This window comes from Notolepis coatsorum, assembly GCF_963971535.1.
Source record: "Notolepis coatsorum genome assembly, chromosome: 20".
NCBI classification, from domain to species: domain Eukaryota; kingdom Metazoa; phylum Chordata; class Actinopteri; order Aulopiformes; family Paralepididae; genus Notolepis; species Notolepis coatsorum.
This window is the reverse complement of record NC_140184.1, coordinates 50,276,317-50,298,582: the sequence shown is the minus strand read 5'-3', so window position 1 is coordinate 50,298,582 and position 22,266 is coordinate 50,276,317. Positions and strand designations below refer to the sequence as shown.

General features: G+C 42.9%; 1 protein-coding gene across 1 annotated transcript in view; it reads left to right on the top strand.

Moving 5' to 3' along the window:
- The window catches only part of slc6a2 (solute carrier family 6 member 2), a 91,976-nt gene extending 70,887 nt beyond the window's left edge, over positions 1 to 21,089 (top strand). The window contains exons 9-15 of the mRNA XM_084337115.1: positions 3 to 10; positions 789 to 917; positions 5,497 to 5,596; positions 11,850 to 11,950; positions 17,215 to 17,385; positions 18,579 to 18,650; positions 19,126 to 21,089. Coding sequence (XP_084193241.1) covers positions 3 to 10; positions 789 to 917; positions 5,497 to 5,596; positions 11,850 to 11,950; positions 17,215 to 17,385; positions 18,579 to 18,650; positions 19,126 to 19,149 — 605 coding nt within the window. The 3' untranslated portion in view covers positions 19,150 to 21,089. The remainder of the gene's footprint in view (positions 1 to 2; positions 11 to 788; positions 918 to 5,496; positions 5,597 to 11,849; positions 11,951 to 17,214; positions 17,386 to 18,578; positions 18,651 to 19,125) is intronic.
- The last annotated feature ends 1,177 nt before the right edge of the window (positions 21,090 to 22,266 follow it).

The window sequence follows — 22,266 nt, the reverse complement described above, 5'->3', positions numbered from 1 at the left end:
AGACAAGCATGTACAGAGTGGAGTACAAATAAAAGATGGTTCTTACACAACACTACACTGTATCTCTATTTTAGTGCCTAAATTACCAAAAGAGATGTTAACATTTGAAATCAATAAGCCATTTTAACCTAAATAATTCAAGACTTGACAGGATTTGACAGGACTGACGACTTCCCTGGCATAATCAGAATTGAAATCCCTCTATTGGTGTTCTATTCAAGTAAAACAAACAAACAAATAAACTAAAGAAAACGAAGGATCATTGTATTTGCAAACGGTATTTAGACCTGAGTCCATATTCACAAAGCCTCTCAAAGTGGGAGTACTGATCTAGAGTCAGCTCTTATGTTTGTTAGTTTGAATAAGGTCATGAAGTGTTACTGGTCTGGTCACTGACCCCAGATCACCCCTACACCTACAAGGGGAGCAATATAATAAGGTTCATGCCAGTGAAAACACATACAACACTGTCAATCATTATGAAAAGAGTATATAAAGGTGATTCTTATTAAAAGTCCACACTCTTTCACACCGATTCCAACATTTATTTATTTATGTATTTTTGGTGGAAATGGCTTCATACAGTAGAACATCTGTAGTAAGTACAGATCAGTCATGTTAATGAGGCTGTGTGTGTGTGTGTGTGTGTGTGTGTGTGTGTGTGTGTGTGTGTGTGTGTGTGTGTGTGTGTGTGTGTGTGTGTGTGTGTGTGTGTGTGTGTGTGTGTGTGTGTGTGTGTGTGTGTGTGTGTGTGTGTGTGTGTGTCTGTGTGTTTGTTTGTGTACCAGATGGGTGGTATGGAGGCAGTCATCACAGGCCTGACAGACGACTTCAAGTTTCTCAAGAAGTACAGGAAGGTGTTTACCTTCGCCACAGCCTTCGGAACCTTCCTGGTCGCCCTCTGCTGCATCACGAATGTCAGTGTCTTAGTCTTCAGCATCACCTATTCATTCACTCACTCATTCGCTCACACACTCAGTTGTTGTTTTTTTCATTTGTGACTGTTTTCTGCAGCACAATGGGTCTCATTCTCCAACAGACTTACGACAAAAAGGGCTTTCTCTTAGGGCCATTTGAGACCTTTTCCGGCAAGACATGAATATAGACAATATATTATAATATAATATTAATTATATATGTTTTATTGGGACGGTTGGTGAATCCCAAAATCGTCCCAAAAAGGTCTCAAATGGCCCTAAGAGAAAGCCCTTTTTGTCGTAAGTCCTTAGAGAATGAGATCCAATGTTCTTGTACCTTTTGGCAGCATCGGTGCAGTGGTTAGCACTGTTGCCTCACAGCAAGAAGGTCCTGGGTTGGAACCTGACGAGGTGCCTGTCTGTGTGGAGTTTGTATGTTGTGCTTTTTGGAACTAGGAACACTGCCTACCAAATGTACTGCCCAGTCTGTAACCATTGGTCCTCATTCTCGAACATACTCATGCGCTGAGGCTGCCTCACTAAGCCGTTTATCCACGCATTTATTTTGTTCTAGCAATAGGAATAAATCCAACCAACAATAAATAATATCATAGAGAAGAAGACAGTATATGGCATATTAATACATTGAGTGCCACGATTTATCGCTTGAATGCCAGCCTTTTTGGACAGATTTTCCGATATTTCATGATTTTCGCGGAGCTATTTCTATATTCTATATTATGGCTATGTGTCTAATACGCCCGTCGCTTATCAATAACTTGCTTGCAGTCAACATGTATGAAACGGATTGTTTTTTCATCGGTACATTTCCGTTTTATACCGATTTGAAAAACGGACGTTTTTTGGAAATTTCTAGAAAAAAATTAAGATTCCGTGATAATAGCTCTTTACTGGAATACACACAACACGTTGTCATTTTCCGGCTGATTTATGAATAGTTTTCAAATAAACGCTAGATTATCGATAGTATATGTGTACTTATGCACGCTAGAGAAGCGGGCTGAAAAATCGATTATCTATGCCCTGCCTGGCGCTAACGGCACGCACACACACATACACACATAGGAGACACGTTGTGGAATATATGAAAGAAACATCTGATTACCCCAAGACTGGTAAAATAGATTCCTTACCTCACATCAGATGTTCTGCAAAAAGATTATTCCAATTCCTGATCGCCATTCCAAATATCGATAGCGTTTTATTGATCCAACGATCCAACCTCGAAACACATATTCCACACTGCTCTGAGGGTCCAGAATGAATGCAATCGTCTCGGGTTACATGCCTGAGAAGTCAAATGTGGATTCTGGGTTTTTTTCCCCCCATGCATTTCCATTGAGTCCAATCCAATGGGTGCATTACCATCCGGGAGACGATAGGGGGCGGTATTTGCCCTGTTCGAGCTCATAGACAGTCCCAATGATATAAAGCAATATTAATAGGGGCGCCCCAGTGGCGAACCACATAGAACCCGAACCCGTCCCGTTCCCGAACCCGTCGTTATTTGCCGAATGTCTTCCCCTCACTCTGTCTCCCATTCCTCCTCTCTCTCTCTCTCTACTGGACTGCCCAGTAGAAATAAAGCGATAAACGCTAAAATGGCACTCAATGCATGGCGGCGAACAACGAGATTTCTTGTTGTTGGCACTCAAAGTGTTAATACAGTATATTGCACTATATAGTAGCTATATCCGTGGCGATCGGTTTAGTTCTTATTTATTTAGTTTGCAGTGTGTGTGTAATGCTCACAATGCCTCATTGAGTCAGTACTATACATGCAAAACATAATTGTTAATGATACAAATATTGTCATATTTATTATCTTTATAATTATTTAATTCCACGGATTTCTGTAGTATCGGCAATCCCAAATGAGAAAGCTATTGAAAACACGGGTGCACACCGGTCTGTCCGACTTACAACTGCCTTTTCGAGTTCGTAAATCCTACATAAATCCTACAACGAATTTACAATACGAAGCCGTTCGAGAATGCAGAATAAGTACGCAAATCGAGTTACGAAGAAATTGGTAACTTTTACGTATGTCCGTTAGAGAATGAGGACCATTGTTTTCGGTATGTTTCACACCAACCAAAATGGCATGTTCAGTACAAGGTTAGAAAGAGGTGTTGGAAAATAAATAGTCAAATTTGATTTAGACTACATAAATATACAGTATATTTTTAAACCTAACCAACATGTTCCACAGATTCAAGTTCAAAGGAATCAGACAATCATTGGATGGCACATGAGTTGATCCCTTCTCTCTCTCTCTCTCTCTCTCTCTCTCTCTCTCTCTCTCTCTCTCTCTCTCTCTCTCTCTCTCTCTCTCTCTCAATAAAATTGCAATTCGATTCAAAGGGGTTTTATTGACATGGGAAACATACGTTTACATTGCCAAAGCCAGTGTTAAAACAAACAAAACAAAGCAAAACAGTCAAACAGAGAAATCTGAAGAAATCAGTACAGTACAGAAGGAATTCTTTGTGTGATTGACAGTCTTTATGGTGGTTGTATTCCGTTGAATGTCCTTTTCTTGTCACAGCAGCTCACACATTTTGCGCATTGTTGTATTTCTCGCAGTAGGTATGGGAGTTTTGAGTTATTTGCCATGTTTTCAAAGTCTCTTTGGGTGTTTGCAATTTGTGGGAAGTATACTGTATGTCTCTGATGTCTTGGTATAGTGGGCAGGTTGTTAAGAAGTGTAGCTCGGTTTCCACCTCTTCTTGTGTGCAGTGGGTGCACAGTATGTCTTCACTTGGTAGCCAGGTCTGCCTATGGCGGCCTTTCTTCAAGATTCAAGAGTTTTATTCATCTACATACCAGGGCATACAGTGAAATGCGGTTGGTCATGCCCATTACAATTGTGCAATAAAACAATAGTAATAGTAATAATAATAAAAAGATAACTAGAATAGACATGGTAAATAGACATGTTAATAAATCGCTTAAAGGCACTTTAAAAAATATATATTGATCTTTTTCCCCCCTTATTCTGTACTTTTTCTCCCATCCCAATGTTAGTCGTTATGCCAATTCCCTTCCTGGTCGTTGCGCACTTACCCCCGACCGTCGGTCTGGGAGGGTGAAGACTACCACACGCTTCCTCCGACACATGTGGAGTCAACCAACCGCTTCTTTTCACCTGACAGCGAGGACTCTCACTGGGGGAGCGTAACGCGTGGGAGGATCACACTACTTCCCCCAGTTCCCTTCCTCGCTGAGCAGGCGCCCCGACCGACCTGTAGGAGTCGCTGTTTACAACGACCCGGATACACACCCCACCAGCTTCCCACCCGCCAACACTGCCAATTGTGTTAGTATGGACGACCGACCAAGCCGGAGGTACCGCTGACAGCTGGATTCGATCCCAGTGTCTCTGCGGTGGTAGGCTAAAGGCACTTTCTTGATGGCTAGGCTGTGCTCGGTGACTCTGTAACTAGTTAAGGATTTTCTAGTTTTGGATCAGTCACAGTGCTCAGGTATTCTGCCACTGTGTACTCTCTGTTTAGGGCCAAATAGCATTCCAATTTGCTCTGCTTTTGGGTTGATTCTTTCCAATGTGTCAGATCATTTCCTTTTTGTTTTCTTATAATTTGGTTTAGTCCAGTGTGGTTTCTGTCTGGTGGCTCTGCTGTTTTTGGGCATCTCTCTAGGGTTTCTCTGTACAGTAGGTGAGGGCTTTGTTATGGAGTGTGTCTGGGTCACTTTCTTTTAGGTGAATTTAAATGCTATTTTTTGGATTTTGATAATTAGTGGGTATCTTCCTAGTTCTGCTCTGAATGCATTATTTGGTGTTTTCCGTTGGGTGCGGAGAATGGATTTGCAAAATTCTGCATGCAGAGTCTCAATTTGGTGTTTGTCCCATTTTGTGAAGTCTTGGTTTGCAAGTGGGCCCCAGACCTCGCAACCATACAGGGAAATGGGTTATATGACAGAGTCTAATATTTTGAGCTAGGTTTGAATTGGAATGTCTAGCTTGATGTTCCTTTTGATAGCATAAAAAGCCCTTCTTGCTTTGTCTCTCAGGTCGTTCACAGCTTGGTTGAAGTTCCCTGTGTTGCTGATGTTTAGGCCGAGATAGGTGTAGTTTTTTGTGTGTTCTAGGGCAATTGTGTCTAGGAGGAATTTGTGTTTGTGTTGTTGTAGGCTGGGCCTTTTTTTGGAATATCATGACTTTTGTTTTGGTTAGATTTACTGTCAGTGCCCAGGTCTGGGAGAATTTGTGCAGAAGATCGAGGTGCTGCTGTAGCCCTTCTTTTGTTGGAGGCAGCAGCACCAGATCATCTGCAAACAGCAGGCATTTGACTTCTGTGTTTGCTAGGGGGATGCCAGGTGCTACAGCTTGTTCCAATCTTTTTGTCAGTTCGTTGATGTATATGTTGAAGAGGGTTGGACTCAAACTGCACCCCTGCCTAACCCCACGGCTTTGAGGAAAGAAGTCTGTGTGTTTTTCCTCAATCTTCACAGCACATGTGTTTTTGGTGTACATTGACTTGATGTCATAGGTTTTCCCTCCAATGCCAACCCTCTCTCTCTCTCTCTCTCTCTCTAGGGTGGGATCTACGTGTTGACTCTGCTAGATAACTACGCTGCAGGAACCTCCATATTGTTTGCCGTTTTGATTGAGGCTATAGGAGTGTCCTGGTTTTATGGTAAGAAGTTCCACTCCATCAGGCTAGTGCTCTCAGCGCAGGTGTCCATGTGTCTATTGTGTCTGTGTTGTTCATGCTCAACACAGAGCTTGTGTCCAGGGTTTCTGGACAACCTGGAATTCCCATCCATAACCCGCACGCAAGCGAGCGAAATGGACCAACCTCTAGAACTTGGTCATATAGCAGACTCGATTAGACTGATACAAAGTGGCAAGGCCCCTGGCCCAGATGGCTATCCAATAGAGTTCTATAAAAAATTCATAGATAAATTAACCCCCCTCCTGTTAAAAATGTTCAATCACTCTCTGGACCAAGGGGCTCTGCCTCCAACTCTCACTGAGGCCTCAATAACCTTGGTATTAAAACCGGGTAAAGAACAATCTGCCTGCAGCTCCTACCGCCCTATCTCCCTTTTAAATGCAGACTATAAAATCCTAGCAAAAGCACTAGCCATGCGTCTAGATTCGGTTATGCCAGGTATCATATCATTAGACCAAACAGGGTTTATGAAAAACCGCAACTCCTTCTCTAATATCCGGTGCCTTTTAAATATTCTTCATTCTCCTGCATCCGGTGAGAAACCAGAAGTGGTGTTCTCCTTGGATGCGGAGAAAGCATTTGATAGGGTGGAGTGGGGGTATCTACTAGAGGTCCTTAATAGGTTTCGTATCGGTCCCAAATTTATTTCTTGGATAACACTTTTATACTCTGCACCTAAAGTAGGGGTGGACGGTATAAACGGTATACGGTATAAACGGTATGAATTTGCTCTACGGTATGGATTTTGACTATACCGTGTAACCGGTAGGGCAGCTCTAAAATAGCAATGACGTCATGTAACCACAGCGCGACTATTTCACTCGCATTTGCCCCTAAAAATAGATAGAATTAGTCATAGATAATAGATATGTGCGAACTGGAAAAAGTTATTTAGGAGGCTTCGCGCAGTGGGCGTGCCAGCCCCTACCGCACGCATGTAAACACGGGTCTAGTAGTCTAGTGGGACGGGACACGGGAGCTGTCGGGAGGACGGCAGCGTCTCCCTGAGCTAACGTTAGCTTAGCTACCGTTACAAAATGACCCAGTCAACTATTCACTTTTAGTTTAATACATGATGAGGCATTGTCTAACCGAACGGTATCTAGTTGGCCAGCTACCGATAGCTCCTGACATCAACAAATGCTCCACAAAGTCTAGCAGAGACGTGTATGCTACCTGTTAGCTCACGTTAGCGCAAGTTAGTTCACCGTTCAAAACGAAATGTCCCATTGAACTAAATAATTCACTGAGGCGTTGTATTAACGTTATATATCCGGCTAGCAGTAGCTACAGATGGCTCCTGATATCAATGTCTTATAACACTGATTCGATGCGTATTCGAGCTGAGGGCTTGCTGAGCACAGTTAAGTAACGTTATAGCAATAGGGTCCAGGTGCAGCGCCGGAGAATCCTGGCCGTAGCTCTGCTCGAGGCTACTCGAGTATAGGTCCAGGTGCAGCTCCGGGGAATCCTGGTCGTAGCTGGAGGCTACTAGAGTACACACAGATAGTGGAGCTTGTTGCGTGGTGGCGATGTCTCGCAGATAATACAAGTACAAGTCTAATTATATAATATATATATTTTATAATAAAAAAAAAATTATATTAAATTAAAAAATTTTTAATCAAAACCGATGATACCGTGATATTATACCGTTACCGTCTATGCTTCAAATTATACCGTGATATAAATTTTAGACCATACCGTCCACCCCTAACCTAAAGCATCTGTGAGTACTAATGGGATGATATCCCAGTATTTCACTCGTGGTAGAGGTACCCGCCAGGGATGACCTCTGAGTCCTTTGCTATTTGCCGTAGCAATCGAACCTTTATCTATTGTGCTCAAATCCGCCAACTCCAATCAAGGAATCTTTAGATATGGTTCGGAACATATATATATCCTTGTATGCAGATTACTTATTATTATTCATTTCTGATCCACTGTCTACCATCCCCCAGACTATCGGACTGCTGAATAGATTTGGAACCTTTTCAGGTTACAAACTTAACTTTTCAAAGAGTGAATGCTTCCCAGTGAATAATCTAGCCTTACAGATCCCTGAAAAGCAATTCCCCTTTAAGATATCTAAAGACAGTTTTAAGTATTTGGGAGTGAACATATGTCGTAAATTGTCAGACCTTATCGAGAATAATTTCTCACCCCTAATAGCCAAGCTTAAATTAGACCTGGAGAGATGGAATAGCTTACATATAACTATTGCGGGGAGGGTAAACTGCATAAAAATGAATGTGCTTCCACGTTTTCTATACCTTTTTCAATCCCTTCCAGTCTTCTTACCCAAATCCTTTTTTACTAAAGTAAATGCACTGATTTCCCATTTTATATGGGGAAGCAAGCCCCCCAGAATCAAAAGAGAGTTCTTACAGAGGCCTAGAGAGGGTGGGGGATTGGCACTCCCTGATATAAGAAACTATTATTGGGCAGCCAAGATCCACAAGATGATTTTATGGACCCAAGAACCGACACTGAGTTGGTGTGAATCTGAAGCTGGATCCTGTCATTCTACCTCACTATTGGCTCTGCTCTCATCTGAATTGCCAATCCGGCCGACCAAATTTTCAAGAAACCCAATTGTTTGAAAATATGGCTTCATTTCAGGCGCGCCTCTGGACTCCTTGGGTTCTCCAGCCACAGCCCCATTTGCAACAACCACCTCTTTATCCCTCCCCACACTGATGCAGCCTTTTTGACCTGGCAAAGGTCAGGTCTAGTTAGAGTGAGGGACCCTAATACACCAATAAGGTTTTCTGTAGTTTTAGCGATCTGTGTGAAAAATGTGGCCTTCCGAGATTTATTCCGATACTTTCAAGTTCAAAACTGGGTTAAACAACATAATACCTCCTTCCCTAATATCTCCAACTCAGTAATTGACACAATTCTGGACATCCCCACAAATCAAAAAGGTCTTATATCAAGGATTTACACCCTGATCTCCCGTAACACAGAAACATTTCTTGATAAAATCAAAGAGGACTGGGAAAAGGAATGGGGCGATGCTATAGATGAGAATATTTGGAATGGACTACTGGCCAGAGTAAATTATAGTACATCCTGTTCCAGGCTCAATCTGATGCAATTTAAGGTGGTCCATCGCATCTACTTCACAAACTCTAAACTCGCCAAAATATATCCCAATATTACAGACTCTTGTAATAGATGTCACATGTCCCCAGCAAATATGACGCACATGTTTTGGTCTTGTCCCCACCTACACAGCTTCTGGACAGCTATTTTCAAACACCTCGCCAAGGCCTTCGACATGGAGCTAACTCCCAGTGCAGAAATAGCCATCTTTGGAGTCTTACCAAGACCGGATCACCAAAGGGTTAGGAGAAGAACAATAGACAGAATTGCCTTTGCATCCCTACTAGCACGCAGAAGGATCTTGCTAGAGTGGAAATCACCAGCAGCCCCCAAAGCATCCCTATGGCTCAAAGATCTCATGTTCTTTTTAAATCTGGAGAAAATTAAATACAACCTAAGGGGGTCTAGTGAAAAGTTCGAAATAGTATGGGGCCCTTTTATTGGTTACATAGCCAAGCTAAAGACACTAGGACAATGAGAAGGAAGGATGAGTGAGAGAGATATGTATGTTCTATGTTTTCTGTTGTGTATTTGTAGGATTGGGCAGGACGGGGGGAGAATGGGAGGGAGGGGGGAGGGTTCGTACAAGGTCCTTGAAATGCTTAGTGCTTGTTTTTGACACAAGGTATTGCGCCTGCGTCTTTCTTCAGGTTGTTCTCAATGGGGAGAGACTCGAGAGAGCATACCGGTTCACGTTGCATATCATTGTAAGATTCTTGGTCAGGGACAGTGAGAGCATCACCCTCATCAAACTCATCCAGGGACATCACAGAAATTGGGATATCACAAAAACAAAAGTTAATATCGTATTATGACATTTAAACATTCTTATCATAGTTATCGTACTTTAGACATAGACATAGAGTATTTTCCCTGCTGCACAAGCGTTTAGTGGACACAAGCCCATAGACTTAAATTTATTGGAAGCCAGAAAAGAAAGTGTGCATTGTTCTCAATAAGAAAATAAAAACTGTAGTCATAGTTGTTTCTGAGCAACGCTCCAAACATTCCACTAAAACAATCTATCCTTATCTTGCGGTGGCCATTCGGTGTCCCTCCTAGTAGCATTCAGTCCAAATACATTTGTCATACAACATGGCAAAGTGAAAATAAAACATAGCCTCAGACCTCTGTGAACCCCGTTTAACCTGCTTCCTTCAAACCAGCCCAGCCTACCCAGTCTAGGGCTAGATCCACAAAGAATGGATTGCACGGTGCTAATTGCACCCTTACTTACAATTCATGAATTGAAAATGGGGGACCCTGATGTAAACAAGACGAAAGTCTTTCTCTGGTCTGCATCCCCTTAACAATTGTGTGTATTGAGCCGTACTGTATTGTACCCATTCTGCAATCTGTTAATAAAATGTTAATTAAATCAATCACCTGCGTGGTGATTGATTGAATGAAAATGTTATTAACAGATAGCAATCCATTCTTTGTGGATACCAAGTGCTCTTTTGGCCCTCTTACCTTTTAAGCGACTTTCACACTGGGAAGCGGATTCCACAGTTGTCAGTTCACTTTCATCACACTCCAATAATTTGTATTGCAGCAAAATGGGATTGTCAGGCGAAAAAAGTAAATACTGATACTATTACAGTGTATCAATATAATATTGCCATATAGCAATATATTGCTGTATCGATTGCGCCCCCCCACCCCCTAGTAGCTAGTAGGCACAAATTATGATAATCTTTGTTGGCAGACTGCTCTGCTTGTGGGCAGACTGTTCTGTTTGTGGGCAGTCTGTTATGTTTGTGGGCAGACTGTTGTGTTTGTGGGCAGACTGTTGTGTTTCTGGGCAGACTGTTGTGTTTGTGGGCAGTCTGTTATGTTTGTGGGCGGGACGCCACAGGTACACAGGAATATTCTGCTGAACCCTTGCAATGAAAAAGCATATACTGTACATCCAGTTTAAGTATGTATAAAAAAAATATAAAAATTACTCACAATGGGTTCATTGTCGCAAGGGTTCACTTGGTTTATTCATGGAAACAGGGATAATCAAAGACAAGGGTAGCAAAGTTACATGTAAACAGTTTAATTCATATAAGACCTTGACCGGAATACGGCCAAAAGCGAGGTTACTCTGTGATGATATGATGCTTGGGGTTGCTGTTGGTTCAGTATGGTTTGAAAGCAGTAGGCCTATGTCAAACGTCAAATAGATATTTTTCACATACAATGCTAGAATTGATGCTATTTTTATAATGGATAGTATTTACAGGGACAGATATGATTGATTTATTTCCATGTCATGCACACAAAGCGCCAAACCCTCATGGGTTTATAAGACACCAAAAACCCTGTTGCAGTGTTCAATTATTAGATTATATTTAATTTCATCAACTAAATACATAAATACAGATTACAGCTCGGTCTTAAAAGTGAACAGGTTGTGACACAGTGAGTGTCTTGTTCTCTCTCTAGCTCAGTGGTTCCCAAACTGTGGTGCGCAAGCGCCCTCTAGGTGGTGCGTGACATGAAAAGGCTAATGGTGGTCAATTAAAAAAAATATATATATTTATTTATATATATTTTTACAATAAAATGTCATAAAAATCTTAGTCAACCCTTTAGTATTATGGATATTAAACATGCTGGCAGAGTACATGCATCCATGTTGTCGTGAACATTTTAATTAAATAAAGAAATTCCCTATCCATAGTCGCCGTGGGAAGAGATAAAATAAAAAATAAAATCCCATTGGGGGGTGCGTCAGCTAGGTCGGGAGGTGACAGGGGGTGCACGGCCAAAAAAGTTTGGGAACCGCTGCTCTAGCTCATCCCTCATCCCTCTAGGTCCATGTTGACGTGTGTGCACAGTGCGTGTGCATATGTGTGTGGATGTGTGTGCGACTCAGAAGACCCTATGCATATCTGATAACAATGTGCAGATGACATAATAAAATTACCACCAGTCGCCATCAAGACAATAAGCTCCAAGTGACACATTAACACACGTTTATTAATGAATGGGAGTCATCATACTGGGTTAATTTGGCACCCATTCGTATCTGTGTATTGACGGAATTGTTGCCGGTGCCTGATGTTCAGTGTGTGTGTGTGTCTGTGTGTGTGTGTGTGTGTGTCTTCCCCTCCAGGCGTGGACCGCTTCAGTGAAGATATCGAGCGCATGATGGGCTTCAAGCCAGGTCTCTACTGGAGGCTCTGCTGGAAATTTGTCAGTCCGGCCTTCCTGCTGGTGAGAGGGGATTTGCTGTTAGACAGAGGGGGCGGGGGGGGGGGGGGGGGGGGGTTAGGAATACGGCAAAGAACTTGACTCTGGTTCTAGAAAAGTGCGCTCAGTAGAGTGCAAATCTCCACCAGGCGGCAGCCACACATTTCTTCTTTCTCTCTCACAGAGCAAACAAAGACGCCTATAATAATTAACAAATGCAGACACCACTATTACCAGTCATAATTACCATTGTCCAAACACATTCACATCCAGAGATCATCCACTGTCTGCGGGAAAGAAAAGAAGTGTGTCAACCCAACTGTGTTGACAAGTCACTAGCTTACCAAGGACAGCTGATAGACATGTTAGGCGGGGCTTAAGTGTATTCCTATTACACTATTGAACACTATTACACTACACACTATGACACTGTTACAAACGATTACACTATTACACACTATTACACTATCACACTATTACATTACACTATTACATTACACTATTATTACACACTTATAACCTAGACCAATGAAGTAGTAGTAGACTGTACTGAGTTCATTGACACCTCCCATAAGTCTCTACAACAAATGGTTCATGACATATGAAAAGGACGATGATGGAAATTAATTCATAAATGTTTTTAATGCATAGGTATATCAATGACAATAGGTTCACAATGGCATTTCCATGTTGTAAACAGGTTCCAGAGAGCTAATTACCAGAGCCTTTTAGCAGCGAACATGTGTAGTATCGCCCTCTTGTGTTCAAAAGGTGTAACTTTATACTGAATATCTATGTCAATGAACAATGATGGAAATTAAGTAAAATAAAATACTTATCGTTGAGCGATTAAAGAATATTCAGGTCCATGGCCTGCTGTCAGCATATGTGACCAGCCACAGATAATAGGGTCATGTTGAGCAAGCTTCAAATGTTTCTATTTTACATTATATCAAAGTACAAGTTCTTACCTACAAAATAAGCCATCACTTGTACAAATCAGGCGGATACTTTTCAATCTCAAGTTTCAAGTTTCTTTAATAGTTGTCATACAGAAGTACAGAATACTTTCATACAAAATGCTTCTTACTGTTACGCTCCAGAGACTGTGCTAGACAAGATAGTATCAAATAACATAGTATAGCATGTAATTTCGAAGTAGAAAATGAGGTCACAGTGTTCAGTATAGACATATGTACAATGTTCGATGCAGAATAGACGTAACTGAGTTCAGGCATGCGTTGTTCATGGGACGGGGTAGCACGGTGTGCAAGCTCACTCGCTATTTGCATATCAATAGCGCCGGTCGTCAGGTGTGTTAAATACGTTCTCAGACACATTCACACCTAACTTGTTGTGAAGACGTGTTACATTCCATTCGTAGAGGCAATTAGGCACTGTCTTTAGTCTGTGCCCAAGCGAGGGGACATTAAATGCGCATTCGCGGGAGCGCGCGCACGCGCCGGGAGCGCGCGTGCACGTGGTGCGTGTCACCCCAGATGATTTCAATAACGCACCACTGACTGAGTTACCATATAATATACAATACTATGCAGTGTACTAATGTACAGTACTATATAGTGCAAAGCAGAAATGGGATGAGGTACAATTTAGGTACAATTTACAGTAAGGTGTACGAGTTGTAGTGCAATCCTTCATCAATAAATCAATCTATGTCTTATTAACAAAGTTGATAACACAATAGCCTGTTTTGAGCTACAGAGCCTCAATGGGGCTGTTGGCTGTTCTCTTAAGATGCATGCAGAACTACAAATACCCACTGGCCTTTGCCACCTAACCCCTCCCCCACCTAACACCTTTTGCAGGTGAGAGGCATTCACTGGTAGGGGGTAGGTGCTGTCAGGATTTAGCAGGTTTTTTGCTAATAAGACTATCCATAAAAGTATCTACATTATCTATACATTCTACCATATCTATCTATAATTCCATATTGTAAATTACTTAAACAAGTGTGTACAATCAACTGTTATTTACTGTGTTGGCTTTACTGTATTTGGTCTTGTGTATTCTGCCGCTATTTCTGAAGAAGTATTCCCATTGGCCTAGTGATGACATAAAAGAGGCTTACAGTGCGCGAAAGTTACCATAGCTCAGCGTATATGTACGCTGTTTCTATGTGTTCGGGAGACTCAGGTGCATAAAAACCTGATTATAATCATGTCTCACTCTCAACCACACTCGCAAGCTGTGAGTGAATTACGCGAAGGGGAGCATTATGGCAGGAGACTTATTTTACAAAAAAGAGTGAGGTATAGGCTGCAGGCAGGAATTGGCAAATTTTCTAAGTAAAATACCCGGAAGACCAATGAAAATAAAATACATTTCCTTTTAAACAACTTTATTCTTTCTTTGCGGCCCGGTACCAAATTTGTATGTCATAAATGTCTTGATTAATTGAAAATGAAGGACCCTTATATAAACAAGACGAAAGTATTTTTCTGGTCTTCAACCTCTTAGCAGTTGTTAGTATTGAGCTGTACTGTATTGTACCCATTCTGCAATCTGTTAATAAAGTTTTCAATCAATCAATAAATCAATCCACGGCCAGGTACCGGGTCTGCGACCCGATGGTTGGGGACCTCTGCTATAGAGCCTTCGCTATATACTTTTTCTCTCTATAAGTTTACAGACTTTCAGAGCGTGTACTGGAGTAGATTATTCAATGCGACTGCCAGCCAGCTTTTGTGCGACGGAGAAATACAATTTCAATTGTGACGGAGAGAAGATCATCTCCCGATTCAGATACAATTTAACACAAACAGTTCCAAAGATATTAATGTTACTCTGCATATTTTCACACCGCCAACAAAGTACTGGGCAGAAAGGATTTGGTGCGTCTCCTCTCCTCTCATTTCATCGATACTGCGCCCCCCCCTCCCCCCCCGAAACAACATTGTAGTTCTTTGAATAGAGTGCAGGGAAAAACAGCCGTACAATCTAACAATAATTAACGTATTTACAAGGCGTATTACATTTAGCAAATAAGGAAACAGATAGAGAATATTTCAAAGCACAAAAAAATGCCAATATCTCCATTTCAACCATTTTCTGAATCGCACAACATTTACGGCGATTCTGAAGGATCTCCCCTTGCGCCGTATGTCGGGTCCGACTGTGCCGGGTTGCGTGTATCACTTCCGCAACGGATTTAGTTGGATTTCGGTTTCCGGGTTCGCCTGATTGGCCACTAAGCCCACGTGACCCTACGCTAGCACGCCCCCCTTACCCCGCTTACGCCTGAGAGTCACACACAGCTAGCGGCAGCCAGAGAGCCTTGCTACTACTAGCCGAGTGATGAATGAAGCTCTATCTGTTTCACCTAACAGCACTATTGCTCCGTGATCATAGCCATCCATCTAACCACTATTTGTAAAAGCCACAACCACGTTACCATATGTAATAATGTAAATCATTGTGTCGTTGTACATATTGCGTATACACCGTTAGAAGCTAACGTAGCTTAGCTTGGTAGCTATTGTTGTGCTAACGCCATACCACGACACCCAGCTTGTTAGCCAGCATGAATGCCCGATGTAGAAGGCATAGACGCAGGTCGCTTGTTGGCCGGCATGAGTGCCCGATTTGGGGTGGTTCTCTCCTCTTTGTTTGCCTTTGTCCTTGCGGGTGTTCTGCCGGGGGAGCTTGTGGACGCGACAATAGTGGTGGTTGTAGGGTGTTTGAGCTTGTAGCGCTAGTTAGCTCATAGCTATCGTTAGCTTCTAACGGTGTATACACAATATGTACAACGACACAATGATCAAACACCTTATAAATACTATTGTCATGTCCATAAGTTCCCTGGCAGAATACTTGTGAGGACAAGGGTATACAAGGAGGAGAGAACCATTTTAAATCGGGTATTCATGCTGGCTAACAAGCTGGGTAGCTATGAGCTAACTAGCGCTACAAGCTCAAACACCCTACAACCACCACTATTGTCGTGTCCACAAGCTCCCCCGGCAGAACACCCGCAAGGACAAAGGCACACAAAGAGGAGAGAACCACCCCAAATCGGGCACTCATGCCGGCCAACAAGCGACCTGCGTCTATGCCTTCTACATCGGGCATTCATGCTGGCTAACAAGCTGGGTGTCGTGGTATGGCGTTAGCACAACAGCAGCTACCAAGCTAAGCTACGTTAGCTTCTAACGGTGTATACACAATATGTACAACAACACAATGATTTACATTATTACATATGGTAACGTGGTTGTGGCTTTTACAAATAGTGGTTAGCTTTAGAGATGGATGGCTATGATCACGGAGCAATAGTGCTGTTAGGTGAAACAGATAGAGCTTCATTCATCACTCGGCTAGTAGTAGCAAGGCTCTCTGGCTGCCGCTAGCTGTGTGTGACTCTCAGACGTAAGCGGGGTAAGGGGGGGCGTGCTAGCGTAGGGTCACGTGGGCTTAGTGGCCAATCAGGCGAACCCGGAAACCGAAATCCGACTAAATCCGTTGCGGAAGTGATACACGCTGCCGGGTCACATATGTGCGACTTTCATTCCGCTGCTGTGGACACACGGATGCATGGATACAGGCACCGGACCGATTATATGATCTCCTCCAGGCTTCCACCTGGTGGAGATAATTATTAGGAGACGGTACACTGTGTTCTGACCTTAGTTATTATATCATAACAAAGTCAGCTTGTGATGAATGAATAATGAATAATGTGGTGTGAGCTACAGTATGTCTGTGTTTATTAGGCGACATAATGAATAGCTAAAACATATCCACTGCCATATCTGATTCATTCAGTGATCTTCTACCTAATTTAAGAGAAATGGGGGGGTCAGGGAGGGGCCGCACACACAACTCCCATGCCCCTCGCTCGGGGGGTTGGCATTTTGTATTGGACACAGAGAAATGTCCCGGCCTTTGGTATTTCATGGCAGATGAGGAGGAGGACACTGACCTTCCTCGTGATGAATAACTGCTCCTGGCATTCCCTGCTCTGTGAGGGACAGAGGGGGATAGAGTTCACTTCATTGAATTCAGTCCACGGCAGGTGAAAGCAGGTTACAGAGAGAGAGAGAGAGAGAGAGAGAGGAAAAGAGAGGTTTATTACAGTAGTCTATGTATGTTCAGACCCTGGAGGGGGATGTTGGGGAAACTGAAACCCCCTGTGAAACAGTGCATTCAACTCAACTCAATTTCTATTAACCATGTAATGACCGTACAGTGTATAGAGAGGAGCATCTGCTGTCGTAGAGATGTTTGGGTTTTGGTTTTATCCCCTCTATCTCTCTCTCTCTCACCTCCAGTTTGTGGTGATAGCCAGCATTGTGACGTCCACGGGCCTGAAGTACGACGAGTACGTCTTCCCCCATTGGTCCAACATCGTGGGCTGGGGGGTGGCCATGTCCTCCATGTTGTTTGTCCCCGGCTACGCCATCTATAAGTTCCTCACCGTAAAAGGGACGACGTTCAAAGAGGTCAGTATCAACTATAAATGTATGGTCTGCAGGTTCAAGGCAAATGTGCCGTGAGCCGGTAGGTCCACACGCAACGAGAGAAGTTGAGAAGTCTGTTGAAAGGAAGAACCCCCACCATAAATGAATGTATTCCCGGTTTCCGGTGTTGGACAAGGACACTTTAGATGTGAAATGATGGCTTCAGAGCGTAGAGAGTTTAAGATCCTTATCATCAAAGCAGCAGCAAAGGGGTTATTTTGATCCCCAGCCCTCTCTCTCTCTCTCTCTCTCTCTCTCTCTCTCTCTCTCTCTCTCTCTCTCTCTCTCTCTCTCTCTCTCTCTCTCTCTCTCTCTCTCTCTCTCTCTCTCTCTCTGAACTCTCTGTATTTGATACGCCCGTGTTGTTTCCTCCTCTTCTCTCCACATACTGGCATTTCCCCCTCGTTGCCTGCTAGGGTCGTTTAAGACTCATTCACGTGACCTCAGTGACCACTGCGCTCCTCCGGCACGAGACCCACATTTTATCAGTAGAAATATCAGCGAGCAGGGCGGCTGGGTGGCGCAGCGGACTAAGCGCTTGTCACCAACGCGAGAGACACTGGTATCGAATCCGGCTGTCAGCGTTGCCTCCGGCTTGGCCGGCCGTCATACTGGCTCGATTGGCAGAGTCAGCGGGAGGGAAGCCGGTGGGGTGGGTCAGGGTCGTTGTAAACAGCGACTCCTACAGTTCGGTCGGGGCGCCTGCACAGCGAGGGAAGGATCTGGAGGGAGGTTGTGTGACCTTCCACACGTTACACTCTCCCAGTGAGAGTCCGCGCTGCCAGGTGAAAAGAAGTGATGGACTGGGTACACATGTGTCGGAGGAAGCATGTGATAGTCTCCACCCTCCCAGACCGACGGTAGGGGGTAGAGTGCGCAACGACCAGGAAGGGGATTGGGAATTGGCATAACGACTAACATTGGGAGGGGAGAAAAACGGGAAAAGAAGGGGGGCGGGGGGGAATCAGCAAGCAACAAGCCGGGTTCATCGCCGGTGCGTGCAGTGAATGCCAGACATATTTGATGGGATTCTTTGCGCTAAATCTGATCAAGACTTAGACTGAGACTGATCAAAGAGATACAGGGTAGTTCATGTCAGGGCCTCAGTAGTAGAGATCAAATGAGAGTGATGCGATGTAATGTGATGTCATGTGATGTCATGTGTTGTTTTGCAGAGGATAGCTTATTGCATCACACCTGAACACGAGCATCACCTGGTGGCTGAGGGCAACATACGACAGTTCACAGTAAGTAGACAACTTGAAGGAGCTCTGAACTGTGGTTTTCACTCTGTTTTCATGTTCATTCATTAACCTGTATTTAATCAGGTTAGATCCATTGAGATTAAAATCTATTTAGCAAGACCAGCAGCAGTACACCACTTTCAAACAGTACACCCGCCCCACACACACACACACACGCACGCACGCACGCACGCACGCACGCACGCACGCACGCACACACACACACACACACACACACACACACACACACACACACACACACACACACACACACACACACACACACACACACACACACACACACACATTACAAACAGATCAGCTCAAAAGTGCTTTACAGTAAAAGTGCTGGGAAGCCATGTAATCCTATTTCAATTACAAACACCAATAGAGTCCATTTCTATAGCTTTCAGCATTAAACAAGTGACTAGATCCCAGAGTTTAAAAATAATTACGCTTTTATTATTTTCTATTTCAGCTCAAGCACTGGTTGGCCATCTGACAGCGTTAGACGCCCAGCACACCTCCTCATATCCTCCAAGCCCTCCGTGTTCTGATAGCAGACTGTGTTCTGCTCTGGAAGCCTCCAGTGGGACGGACAGGGAGAGAGCCACCCGACTCCAGCCTCTATATGCCCCCTCCTCCTCCACTCCCCCACTCCTTGTCTGTGGCTTTTCGTTATCAACTCCCCCCGTCAGTAGTCTCCATGCACTTTGATTTCTAAAATGATTTGTATGTATGTGAAACACGTTCCTCTAAGACAGGAGGCATTCCAATGTGAAGAACCTACCAGTGTATTTGTTTTTCCATGTAAATGTGCATTCACATTTATATTCTTAATATGATTGTTTTGCGTATTAAGCTGTGCTTCAGTCATTGTCTGCAAAATGGGTTAGACACTAAAAAACAAACAATACAAAAACACTTTCCACTTCCATGAGTGTGCTAGTACTTTAGGGAAACCAAACATTGTTCACTTTTGAGTCTTTTGACTTTATCATTATTATTCTTTTAGGCATGAAATAGCTTCATTATCCCTGTGATACAACAGAACAGATGTATTTATACCACGTTAAGCCTGTATTGGGAGAAAGTCTCCTCCTTCTTCTCCTTTTGGCCAGAACGGCTTATCTGTCAGTGCCTTATCAAGCAGGACACTTCAACCCGACGACTCAGGAAAACCTCCCTCCTGCAAACCACAACAGTCGCCTTGTATTACGAAAAAAGGGAACGATTTATGTTACAGACTGTCGGCTTATGTAGTGGTTTCAATAGCTTTAAAGTAAGTAAAGTAAAGTCTTGAAGAACGTTTTGAACAAAAGAATAGCATTTTCGTTTCATATAACTTAGAATACCTGAGCATTCTTGCAAGGTGTTTCTCAAACAGAGATTTAGCTCAATGTTGGTTGTGGAGTGAAAAACCCTTTGTCGTTAGACGACGTCAAGTTAAATACAAGGGAAGCTACAAAGACGAGCTGGATCTATATCTGAGAAGTCAGACTGGAAGTTTGCCAGGAGAATGAAGTTCAGTGCTTTTTCTTTTAGTCAATGACAAATGTGCCTGTATAATCAAGAAAGGTTCAACCGATACGCGTTAGAGGCGTTTAACAAAATCAAACGACATTAACATGTTCTGTATGTGTGCTACTGTTTTCCTGTCACGTCATCCCCACGCGGTGAGAAACATCGGTGGCTTCTTTCTCCAGAGTGTGTGTGCGTTGCAGTTTTGTACTGTATGTGTGTTTAGTGTAAACGGAGGGGGAAGGACGGGAGACAGCTGTTTCAGACGTCTATTTCGTTCGTATACGTTTGTAATATGTTGTGTTAAACACATGACGACACGCCACGCGGTCATCGGTCGGTCCGGAGCATATCTCATCATGTTAACCATAAGGATTAACCACCATGGAAGTGCAAAAAAAAATAAAATGTTTTCCCCTCAACAATGTTTTGTTTATCTTCAGTTTCTCTCTATTATTTATTGGGACTGAACTGACTTTTGAATTTTTACTTTGCTGTATCATAAAGAAATTACAGGCAGGAAGAAAGTCACACAGGAAAATTAAGAAAATGTATGTGGAAAATATAAGAAAGGAAATATATATAAATATATTCTTTTGTTATATATCTAATCTTGTATTTATCAAATTGTTTATAACAAAAGTGTGAATGTAAAGTATTTTAAATGTAAGTGTCTACTGTTCTACCATGGTGTTTGATGTATAGCTAAAGATTTAACTACTTAGAGTAGAGGTGTATTCATCAGTGTAACCAGGGGCTACTTTGCCGCACATGAATCTTGACAATGTCCACCCCTGGCTCTCCTGAACTATGTTTACAGAAATACTGTGCACACCGACGTCCTGGTGAACCTGAGTGACAAACTATCTATGAAGAAGTCAGAATATTCACACTATAATAATAAAGAGTTTCTTCTACACACACTCAGCATGTGTTGTGGTTTGTTGAGAGAAAATTATCATCGGTTTGCTGAAAGAGTGCATTGTCCACTAAATTAAAGGAGTTGTCAGAGGCACATGTCATAGTCATATAGAATCATGTAGTGTCATAGTCATGTAGCATATAGTCACGTAACGTTATATAGCCTCATGTAACGCCATATAGAGTCATGTGGCATCATATAGAGGCATGTAGCATAATAGTCATGTAGCATAATAGTCATATAGAGTTATGTAGCGTCATGCAGAGTCTTTGTCTTTTATTATTTATCAAACAAAGCAGTATGTGAGTATCTTTACCAGGAAACCCCATCCCTCTGAAGTCACTGTTACAGAGTGCTGTATTCTTATAGGAAAGCCCAGCAACAAATAATGCAAGCACCAGGTCATGACACCATTCAATTTGGAAAGGGAGGAGCGCATTCATAAATTCAACTAGTCAAGCAGATCTCACACTTTATTGTCCAACCACACCATGATGCGAGAGGGGTTGTGCGATTAAATCATGATACACTGTGGTCCCCCTTACTTGAGGCTATAAAACTTTGTAAGTCGAGCAAAATAGGGCTGCTAGCAACTGCTTTGACCTTAGCGTCTCTTGGATGCTTATGTTTTCGCATTTTGCCACAGTACCTGTAAGTGTAAGTGGCTGCACAAAACTTACTACAGACTCCAGATGTATGTAGTTGACTGACACAGTTCTGGTTTCCTGCTGAGTAAGGGTTTCTCATTATAGTAGCTGACTGTGCCTTTTTTTCTATCCCCCTCTTCGTGTCCCTTCTGGGTCAATGGGTCACATGGCCCTCCAGCGCTCTTCTTTTGTGCCATTGCCTACTGTATGCCCTACTGCTGGCTAAGGTGCTGTTGTTTATGATCTGCCAACTGCATACAGTACATCCTCATGTTCACCTTTCACCTATTGTACAGTATGACACTTTCTCCTCATGGCCAATGAGTAGTGTCAGACCCTTCTGAATCATAGTGGTATAATTTGAGCGATGCAGCCAGAGGGAATCAAATAAATGGACCTAGTAGTCATCATCATGCCATATATAATAATACTATACCTTTCTCTCTCCTTTATTTTGCCTGGTCAGTTCTCTAAATAACCCCACAGACAATTTCACCGGGGGAATGTTTGCTCCCTCCACAGTTGCTAA